This window comes from Littorina saxatilis, linkage group LG7 (genome assembly GCF_037325665.1).
Source record: "Littorina saxatilis isolate snail1 linkage group LG7, US_GU_Lsax_2.0, whole genome shotgun sequence".
NCBI lineage: Eukaryota > Metazoa > Mollusca > Gastropoda > Littorinimorpha > Littorinidae > Littorina > Littorina saxatilis.
Genome location: NC_090251.1, coordinates 22,389,327 through 22,400,629, shown reverse-complemented (window position 1 = coordinate 22,400,629; position 11,303 = coordinate 22,389,327). Strand labels below are relative to the sequence as shown.

At 45.4% G+C, this 11,303-nt stretch overlaps 1 protein-coding gene across 1 annotated transcript; it reads left to right on the top strand.

Annotated features, from left to right (window-relative positions):
• Nucleotides 1–2,900: 2,900 nt before the first annotated feature.
• Nucleotides 2,901–10,649, top strand: LOC138970309 (uncharacterized). The gene is made up of 4 exons (XM_070342789.1): nucleotides 2,901–3,580; nucleotides 4,108–4,308; nucleotides 7,845–8,001; nucleotides 9,619–10,649. The coding sequence occupies exons 1-4, from the start codon at nucleotides 2,934–2,936 to the stop codon at nucleotides 9,844–9,846; spliced, it is 1,233 nt and encodes a 410-aa protein (XP_070198890.1). The 5' UTR covers nucleotides 2,901–2,933; the 3' UTR covers nucleotides 9,847–10,649.
• The last annotated feature ends 654 nt before the right edge of the window (nucleotides 10,650–11,303 follow it).

Here is an 11,303-nt window from a genome sequence, read left to right as displayed (position 1 = left end):
CCCGTGATTTCGCCGCTGCAAGCTAACGGGGTGCACGCAACGGCCCCTCTGTACCGCCCTTATCCACCACCCATGATGTCTCCACCTTGGCATCCTGCACTGTGGAATTACCACATGCATAACCAACAACCTCAACCAGTGTACTGACACTGGCGTGTTTAGTCATGAGTGTGTGTGTATACTTTTGGGTGATTTTAATCTTGATCTACTAAAACCCAACAAGTGCTGCGGGATGAAAAAGTTATCCTTTCATTATTTACAACAATTAGTAACGATTCCAACAAGAGTTACAGCTACCTCATCTACGCTTATAGACCATATCTGTGTGTCAACCCGAGCTAACATTATTGAAACCTCAGTTCTAAGTATTGGTTGTAGTGATCACTTTCCAGTGTGCCTCACATGGTCCGAAAAAGGGGTTAGAATCCCCAAACGAAAGCATACATTTATAACATAGGTTATTTTCAAAACTTGATAAAGAATCATTCCTTTCTGATTTAAGTTGTACAGATTTTTCAGTAAGTTATAATCATATAATCGATAAAGCATTTGAATTATGGTACAACTTGTTTATAAAAGTCTATGATAAACATGCACCCTTCAGAACCTCTCGTGTGCAGCAACACCCAAAATCAAAATGGCTTACAGACGACATTCAACGTGCGATTAATTACTGCGATTTTCTTAAACGTAATGGCAAAGAAGAAGAGTACAGAAAGCAGAGTAACATCCATTAAACGTGCTGCTCGCAAAAACATTACCGTGACCTCGCTGCATCAAATTCGAAACAAAACTCAAAAGCCATCTGGAAAGTGATCAACCAGTTAACACGTAAAGAAACCATAAAAATCTTCTGTCATTGATGTACCTGCTGATGATCTCATTCTAAACATTCATTTTACTTCTATTGTTGAAAAAATAATTACAACTGCTAGATCAAAACAGAATAATCTGGACAAGTTGATACAGTTTTGTGTTTCAACAAAAATTACACATAATTTAGGCCGTGCACCACGTGCTTTCATTACAACATTTAAAACCAAACGGAAAATTCAATGTCCCCATTCCACGGATAGATCTCTTCAAATCAAGTTTAGCTTATTCTGGCAGCGTTTTGTGGAATTCTCTCCCGGAAACAGTTCGAGTCCCAACGAGTCTCAATACTTTCAAAAAACACCTCATTACATTTAATGTCATATTACGAAAAGTCACAGTGATGGAAGACTTCGTTTTTGATTTATTTTCATGTTGAACATATTTGTCCATATACTAATATAGCATCAGTGTTTCATCATGTTAACACTCAGTTTGATAACACATTCTAATTTTGTTTAAACATGTTCCGTAAATTCCCAATTGTGAACATGACGTAAGAATTCGTGTAAAGTCTGTAATGTGTACATTGTCCTGTAAATTGTTTTTCTGCCTTTTTTAAAATTTTTACTTTTATGTTTATCTTTTGTAAATGATTTACATGTGTATATATAGATATATGTATATACGATTAGAGTAGTCCCTCTCTGGGCGAGGGCTGGTTGAAAAGAAGCTAATTTGTATTGCTCTCTCTCTCTCTCTCTCTCTCTCTCTCTCTCTCTCTCTCTCTCTCTCTCTCTCTCTCTCTCTCTCTCTCTCTCTCTCTCTCTCTCTCTCTCTCTCTCTCTCTCTCTCTGTTTACAATTATTCTTTGTATATGTTCCAAGGACAGGTTGGAAGATTAGGCTAAGCCTAAAACCTTTATCCTTATGTAATAAAGTTCTGAGTTCTGAGTTCTCTCTCTCTCTCTCTCTCTCTCTCTCTCTCTCTCTCTCTCTCTCTCTCTCTCTCTCTCTCTCTCTCTCTCTCTCTCTCTTGTGTATGTGTCCATCGCTGTGCATTGTATATTCTGAACATATTTTTATTGTACTATTGCTACATGTTCGATTGCTACCAGCTTGTACTTATAATTACTTGCATAGTATGCATTTGATTTTATGAATAACCACATATGTATGCTCTTCATGCCTCATCTTCATCATCATCATCATCATCATCATCATCATCATCATCATCATCGTCATCTTTATCATCACGTGCTGAAGTTTTCTGACTTTTTAACTTTTTAATTTTTAATTTTTCAATTTTATCATTGTGTGTCTGTGCGTCCCAAGGACAGATTGTAAGAAAAGGCGTAGCCTTAAATCTTAATCCTTGTTAAATAAAGTTCAATTCAATTCAATTCAATTCAATTCTCTCTCTCTCTCTCTCTCTCTCTCTCTCTCTCTCTCTCTCTCTCTCTCTCTCTCTCTCTCTCTCTCTCTCTCTCTCTCTCTCTCTCTCTCTCTCTTTCTTTATTTCTCTCTGACGTGTACTAACCTTCTTTTATCCGACATATATTCAGTGCTTCATTTATTTGGCTATGGAGGTAACAGACGGTGACGACACGATGATGACATTCTAACTAACGTCCCTTGGTACAGCAGTTCTGTACATGAATATAAAATTGTGGGTGTGAACGGAACTGAGCCACACTTTTATGTTACAAGGATAAGAACAAGATAACAATGAACATGTGCTCACCAGAAACATGGACAATACAAAACCGAAAACGGACCGGTTTATTGTCCTTGTTTCTGGTGAGTACAGTTGTCAATGTTCTTGTTCTTCTCTCCTGCAGCCTATTGTTCCTATGTTTACAAGGATAAGATAAGATTTAAGGCTTGACTTTTTCTTACAATCTGTCCTTGAAATTAACAAGATGTAAGAAAAGGATAGGACTATAGACATAATCCGCAATGCAAGGAATACGAACAAGTTATGAACTGCGTGTGTGTTCATTATTTGAAAATAAGTTTTGTCCAATGTTGACTTGTCTTTCTGTTCCTTCAAAGACCGTCAGAGCTTCTCCTTTCTTTCTCAGCAAGTTCCTCCAGTCACCCGCATGCAGTGCGTCCACAATGGTGCTTAGATCTGCACGCCATTTTATGGCCTCCACAGCCATCATCGGCGTGGTCTACCTCTTTCTCATGTTCACCGACTACCAGCACAACACGCACCGCGACCACCTCGCCGCAACACACCAACACTATTTTGATGTCGGAGGCCTGCGAGAACGCGGCATGGAGCGCGGAGGCCTACGACCACGCGGCATGGAGAGCGAACCCGGCGATCACGGAAGAAAGAGCGTTCACGGTGATAATTCTGGCAAATTGGTTGAACCTGAAACCGGAAACGATGGAAAGCACCACGAAACCGGTTCCACGTCATCATCCCGAGCACTGATGAGAATCCTGATTCTGACGTACAAGCGCGACCGTTCGCTCCGGAGGTGCTTGGACTCCATCAACAACGCCGAATACGACGGGGAAAAAGTGGAGGTTGAAATCTACATTGACCGCGGGAAGGATGGGAAAGTTCACAAGGAGACCTTCCTTGTTGCCAACTCTTTCCGTTTCAACCATGGCCCCGTGCGCGTGCATGTTCAGCCCCGTCACGTGGGCGTCCTGGGCCAATGGCTGGGCACCTGGCGTGTACCACGTGAGAACTCGTCAGAGATCGCCGTGTTCGTTGAAGACGATATCACCGTTTCCCCGTACTTTGCGCGGTAAGTACATTATTCTAAACTAAAAGTCTGTCTTTGCGTTTTAGTGATTGCTTGACAGTGTTTGCGTATGTAGGTTAATATAATCTGTGTGTTATTGATTCAGGAATTAAGCGTGATACTAGTTCTGTTCGAGTGTGTTCCATGTAAATTGTGTCTTGGTGTTTTTCCTAGTTTGTTGAAGCTTTACTCAGCCACCGCAAAGTCAAGGCTTTGAAATTGGGCGTTTTACTCTGTCGGTGAAAGTGTGTCCAACTGTGCGGTTAACTTGGCATCGTGCATGTTTTCATTGTGTCACGCTTCACCTCCTCCTGTCTCCTACCCTTCCTGTTTCGGTTAGCCTGTCTCTGTCTGTCTGTATTTTTTCTTCTGTGTGGTTTTTGTTTGTGTGTGTGTGTGTGTGTGTGTGTGTGTGTGTGTGTGTGTGTGTGTGTGTGTGTGTGTGTGTCTCTCTCTCTCTCTCTCTCTCTCTCTCTCTCTCTCTCTCTCTCCGTCCATGAAATAACCAGAGTGTACATGTCTGTACCCAGCTGGCTAAGACTGGTGCACAAGAAATACGGCAGCTACCCGGGAATTAACGGGTACACCCTGCAAGCTGAGTCCATTCGCCACGCCACGGGTGTATTAAAAGCCTCACTGACTGGGCCTCCCGGGGAGATCGTCTTCCTCTACCCTGTCCTGGGGTCCTGGGGCTTCTCGCCCAACGTGGGAGCTTGGAGAGACTTTCTCAGGTCAGTTGCTAAGCGTTTATAAGCTAGCCCACTCCGTTAGTGCTGAAAAGCGTTATAGCGTCTTAAGACCTCATGTCCAAATAGTCACTAGTACTGGGGACATTAATTGTTACTTAGCATAGCAGCATGAAGGTAAGTAATGTTTTACGCCCACGGTAAACCATTCGGGGCCTGCTCCTGGGTGTTACCCTGACTTTAGATAAAGTCGTTTTGGAAAAAAGGATGGCGGGAGGGGGTAGGGGGGGTGTACCATCTGTATAAAAGATGCATTCCTTCCTGTCTTAACCAGCATGTACACCACTAAAGATCCGTCCAATGCTTTTACGTGTAATGAGAGCATCCTTCCTGTCTTAACCAGCATGTTCACCACTGAAGATCCGTCCAATGCTTTTACGTGTAATGAGAGCATCCTTCCCCTTTGACACGTGCCGAACATCAACAGCCTGGCTGCTTTTTTGCCTGGCGTGGGACGTTTATGGTCAATTGATATTCTGACTGTAATCAACAACATTCTGCTAAGAAATGTCCACCATGCACAGAAAACAACCAGGCTCTGACGTTGATCTTGTGTATGTGTCCCCCATGCACAGAAAACAACCAGACTCTGACGTCACGATCTTGTGTATGTGTCCACCATGCACAGAAAACAACCAGGCTCTGACGTCACGATCTTGTGTATGTGTCCACCATGCACAGAAAACAACCAGGCTCTGACGTCACGATCTTGTGTATGTGTCCACCATGCACAGAAAACAACCAGACTCTGACGTCACGATCTTGTGTATGTGTCCACCATGCACAGAAAACAACCAGGCTCTGACGTTGATCTTGTGTATGTGTCCACCATGCACAGAAAACAACCAGGCTCTGACGTCACGATCTTGTGTATGTGTCCCCCATGCACAGAAAACAACCAGGCTCTGACGTCACGATCTTGTGTATGTGTCCACCATGCACAGAAAACAACCAGGCTCTGACGTTGATCTTGTGTATGTGTCCACCATGCACAGAAAACAACCAGGCTCTGACGTTGATCTTGTGTATGTGTCCACCATGCACAGAAAACAACCAGACTCTGACGTCACGATCTTGTGTATGTGTCCACCATGCACAGAAAACAACCAGACTCTGACGTCACGATCTTGTGTATGTGTCCACCATGCACAGAAAACAACCAGGCTCTGACGTCACGATCTTGTGTATGTGTCCCCCATGCACAGAAAACAACCAGACTCTGACGTCACGATCTTGTGTATGTGTCCACCATGCACAGAAAACAACCAGGCTCTGACGTTGATCTTGTGTATGTGTCCACCATGCACAGAAAACAACCAGGCTCTGACGTCACGATCTTGTGTATGTGTCCACCATGCACAGAAAACAACCAGACTCTGACGTTGATCTTGTGTATGTGTCCACCATGCACAGAAAACAACCAGGCTCTGACGTTGATCTTGTGTATGTGTCCACCATGCACAGAAAACAACCAGGCTCTGACGTTGATCTTGTGTATGTGTCCACCATGCACAGAAAACAACCAGGCTCTGACGTTGATCTTGTGTATGTGTCCACCATGCACAGAAAACAACCAGGCTCTGACGTTGATCTTGTGTATGTGTCCACCATGCACAGAAAACAACCAGACTCTGACGTTGATCTTGTGTATGTGTCCCCCATGCACAGAAAACAACCAGACTCTGACGTTGATCTTGTGTATGTGTCCACCATGCACAGAAAACAACCAGGCTCTGACGTTGATCTTGTGTATGTGTCCACCATGCACAGAAAACAACCAGGCTCTGACGTTGATCTTGTGTATGTGTCCACCATGCACAGAAAACAACCAGGCTCTGACGTTGATCTTGTGTATGTGTCCACCATGCACAGAAAACAACCAGGCTCTGACGTTGATCTTGTGTATGTGTCCACCATGCACAGAAAACAACCAGACTCTGACGTTGATCTTGTGTATGTGTCCACCATGCACAGAAAACAACCAGGCTCTGACGTTGATCTTGTGTATGTGTCCCCCATGCACAGAAAACAACCAGACTCTGACGTCACGATCTTGTGTATGTGTCCACCATGCACAGAAAACAACCAGGCTCTGACGTCACGATCTTGTGTATGTGTCCACCATGCACAGAAAACAACCAGGCTCTGACGTCACGATCTTGTGTATGTGTCCACCATGCACAGAAAACAACCAGGCTCTGACGTCACGATCTTGTGTATGTGTCCACCATGCACAGAAAACAACCAGGCTCTGACGTCACGATCTTGTGTATGTGTCCACCATGCACAGAAAACAACCAGACTCTGACGTCACGATCTTGTGTATGTGTCCACCATGCACAGAAAACAACCAGACTCTGACGTCACGATCTTGTGTATGTGTCCACCATGCACAGAAAACAACCAGACTCTGACGTCACGATCTTGTGTATGTGTCCACCATGCACAGAAAACAACCAGGCTCTGACGTTGATCTTGTGTATGTGTCCACCATGCACAGAAAACAACCAGGCTGTGACGTTGATCTTGTGTATGTGTCCACCATGCACAGAAAACAACCAGGCTGTGACGTTGATCTTGTGTATGTGTCCACCATGCACAGAAAACAACCAGACTCTGACGTTGATCTTGTGTATGTGTCCACCATGCACAGAAAACAACCAGGCTCTGACGTCACGATCTTGTGTATGTGTCCACCATGCACAGAAAACAACCAGACTCTGACGTTGATCTTGTGTATGTGTCCACCATGCACAGAAAACAACCAGACTCTGACGTTGATCTTGTGTATGTGTCCACCATGCACAGAAAACAACCAGACTCTGACGTCACGATCTTGTGTATGTGTCCACCATGCACAGAAAACAACCAGACTCTGACGTTGATCTTGTGTATGTGTCCACCATGCACAGAAAACAACCAGACTCTGACGTTGATCTTGTGTATGTGTCCACCATGCACAGAAAACAACCAGACTCTGACGTCACGATCTTGTGTATGTGTCCACCATGCACAGAAAACAACCAGGCTGTGACGTTGATCTTGTGTATGTGTCCACCATGCACAGAAAACAACCAGGCTGTGACGTTGATCTTGTGTATGTGTCCACCATGCACAGAAAACAACCAGGCTCTGACGTTGATCTTGTGTATGTGTCCACCATGCACAGAAAACAACCAGGCTCTGACGTTGATCTTGTGTATGTGTCCCCCATGCACAGAAAACAACCAGACTCTGACGTTGATCTTGTGTATGTGTCCACCATGCACAGAAAACAACCAGGCTCTGACGTTGATCTTGTGTATGTGTCCAAGTGCCAAGATGCTCTCAGCCCATGTCGTGTAAACTCCGGAACAGTTCTGCGGCGTTGAGGCGGGAAGGCGTCCAACACAAGTTAGTTTTTTGTTTGTATTTCTTCTTTTCTTTACATATCTGTTATTTCAGCACAGAATGTATCTCCATATTGTTCCAAATATATGAATTTGCTGTATTTGTCTGATTGATGGTGGTACAATGCTCAGGTGGTACAACCAGTCCACGACGCTGCAGTCCACGACGCTGCAGTCCATCATCCCTTTCGTATCTGGCCTGAAGCCGTCACAGTGGTACCTGGACCTTCACAAGGCGGGGCGCGCCGAGTCTATGTGGACCATGTGGCACATCGCTCACGCTTACACGGTCAGTTGATGGTGGGGGGGGGGGGGAGTCGGGGTTGAGAGGAAGGGGGGGGGGGTTGTGCCTGAAGCTGTCACTGTGGTACCTGGACCTTCACAAGGCGGTACGCGCCGAGTCTATGTGGACCATGTGGCTAATTGCTCACGCTAACACGGTCAGTTGATGGAGGAGGGGGGGGGGCTTGGTATGGGTTGGAGGAGGCCGGGGGCGGGGGGCATCCTGACCTCAGGTCAAAATGAGTTCGGCTCATTCTATCCCTGACAGGATGCCTTGGTTTTCCTTCTCTGGAGAGGAAATCGATTGTTTACATATTTAGATCTTTTCGTAATGTGTTATGGATATAAGCAGATTCGTGATCGTCGATAATGATTTTTCATGGTGTTGTGTAATTTTTAAATTACAAAGGAATTGATATGTAAGACAGTTTCAAGCGAGCTATTTTTCGCGGCTGTATTTACTGTGCAAACAACTCTAAATATGGCAAAAGTGTCACGTGATAATCAACCGTTTCCCCCGCGGGTTAGGGGGAAGAATTTACCCGATGCTCCCCAGCATGTCGTAAGAGGCGACTAACGGATTCTGTTTCTCCTTTTACCCTTGTTAAGTGTTTCTTGTATAGAATATAGTCAATGTTTGTAAAGATTTTAGTCAAGCAGTATGTAAGAAATGTTAAGTCCTTTGTACTGGAAACTTGCATTCTCCCAGTAAGGTAATATATTGTACTACGTTGCAAGCCCCTGGAGCAATTTTTTGATTAGTGCTTTTGTGAACAAGAAACAATTAACAAGTGGCTCTATCCCAACTCCCCCCCCCCCCCCCTTTCCCCGTCGCGATATAACCCTTCGCGGTTGAAAACGACGTTAAACACCAAATAAAGAAAGAAAGAAAGAATCAACCGTTTGGTTTCGGCGCTCGCTGGAGCAGACGATTTTTTCTGACAGTGATGCAACCATATATTACGGTCTCCTTCCGGCAGCAGTCCCAAAATTTCGACTTGTTTTGACCTTAGAACGATGTCTTTATCATAACTGTGAAGAACAGAACGGAGATCACTATCTAAGTCGGCCAATCTGCAATCATTTTCGTCTCGCGAACACTGCTCGCGAACTACATATGGGAGATAACTCTGTATTCTTGTTTTGATAGATTCGCGTAGGACTTTAGCGTCCGGTCAGAGAGATAACTGGCGATAGCCGTGGAGCGATGATGATCAGAATGGGGCGGGGGGAGGGGGGGGGGGGGGTCAGGCATCACAGCCTTGACGTTGATGAGGCAGGCGTAAATCGTGTTCTTGTATTCGAGAGAGAGAGAGAGAGAGATTGTGGGGCTGTTGGTGATGGTGTGTGTGTGTGTGTCGGTCTGTCTGTCTGTCTGTCTGTCTGTGCGTGTGTGTCTTTGCGTATGTGACTGTGTGTAAGCATGTGTGTGAGAGAGAAAGAGAGGGAGAGGTGTGTGCAGTGTGCGTGTGGTTATGATAAGTACGTTTTACGTTGTTTGTGATGGTTTTTGAACTTTTCAAAGCCCACAGAACGCTGATTTCCCCCCGTAGGATTTGTCTCTTAATAGATCTTTCGTGACAATCTAGAACTTACTTAATGGTTTTCATAATTGTCGTTGCAGCGCAAACTTTACACGGTGTACCCCAATTTACCAGAGGGCAAAGCCTTAGCTATTAACTGGAAAGAACCAGGGGAACATTACTTCCACGCAGCGACAGGGGAGGGGCTGCGCGCGCATCTCCTGGACACGTGGCATGCGGAGGACCTTCGTCTGCCCGAACAACTGTCCGTCCTGGATGCCAAGGGAGAAATAACTGGACAGATGTTGTCACCAACTGGACTGTACTGAAGTGTGACAAGTTTCGGACATTGACAGATCTACAGTAGAACCTGTCTATAACTACGACCAATCATGGGACCTACCAAAAGTGGTTGTTATTTCAGTAGACAGGTGGTCGCTACGGAAAGGTGAATTATGTTGAAAAGAACTTATTAAAGATCTTTTAGTGTGGTCGTTGTGGGCAAGTGGTCGTTGTTGAGAGGTGGTCGCCAGGGTAGGTTCAACTGTACCTGTATTCAGAGATAGAGTTTATTTGAATGATGTGCAGCAAGTTTAGGACACTGAACGACACACTCGTACCCAGAGGAGGGGGAGATTTCACTGATGTGTGACACATGCTGGACACTGAACGACACACTCGTACCCAGAGGAGGGGGAGATTTCACTGATGTGTGACACATGCTGGACACTGAACGACACACTCGTACCCAGAGGAGGGGGAGATTTCACTGATGTGTGACACATGCTGGACACTGAACGACACACTCGTACCCAGAGGAGGGGGAGATTTCACTGATGTGTGACACATGCTGGACACTGAACGACACACTCGTACCCAGAGGAGGGGGAGATTTCACTGATGTGTGACACATGCTGGACACTGAACGACACACTCCTACCCAGAGAAGGGGGAGATTTCACTGATGTGTGACACATGCTGGACACTGAACGACACACTCGTACCCAGAGGAGGGGGAGATTTCACTGATGTGTGACACATGCTGGACACTGAAAGACACACTCTTAACAGGTGAAAGCGGGAATTACATCGATGTGTGACACATCAGGGGCGGATCAGTTCATTTTATGGGGGGGGGGGGGGGTTCCAAAAGTATATTGTGAAGATATGGGTGCGAAGCGCCGAGCCGACGGCGCGAAGCGCCGAGCTTGCTAGGGAGGTCCGGGGGCATGCCCCCCCGGGAAAATTTAGAAAAAAAGGATGCAAAATGGTGCAATCTGGTGCATTCTGAGGATGATCATTACCAGTTTCAGGCAGCAGATTTTGTCACTGATTTAGATTAATACCCCAAAAATTGAAACTCAACCCAAAAAAACCCACAAAAATATTGTTATTTTTTGGCTGGGGGGGGTTTCCGGAAACCCCAGAAACCCCCCCCTCGTCCGCCCCTGCACATTATAAACATTGAAAGACACGCACGTACTCAGGGATAACGGGGATTTCAATGTAATGTGGAACACATGTTGAACACTCAAAAACACAATCCTACCAAGAGAAAGCGGGGATTACATCGCCACATTAAAGACAACGAAAGACGCACTCGCAATCAGGGGTAGCAGGCTTTCCCCTGGTGTGTGACACACGTTGGGCAATGGACGACACTCTCGTACCCAGAGGCACGGGGTTACAAAGGGAGAGTGTGAGCTTCAGATTTTGTTTATTTCCATGAACTTCATCGAAGACGTTTTACGTCCATGGAAAATTTTCCATTTTAAGCGGCTATGTT

What these genes read in the sequence shown, in the direction of transcription:
- LOC138970309 (XM_070342789.1), top strand. Translation starts at nt 2,934, where the DNA reads ATGGTGCTTAGATCTGCACGCCATTTTATGGCCTCCACAGCCATCATC. An exon ending in GTTTCCCCGTACTTTGCGCG is followed by an intron (nt 3,581 to 4,107) that starts GTAAGTACATTA and finishes GTCTGTACCCAG; the next exon opens with CTGGCTAAGACTGGTGCACA. An exon ending in GCTTGGAGAGACTTTCTCAG is followed by an intron (nt 4,309 to 7,844) that starts GTCAGTTGCTAA and finishes TACAATGCTCAG; the next exon opens with GTGGTACAACCAGTCCACGA.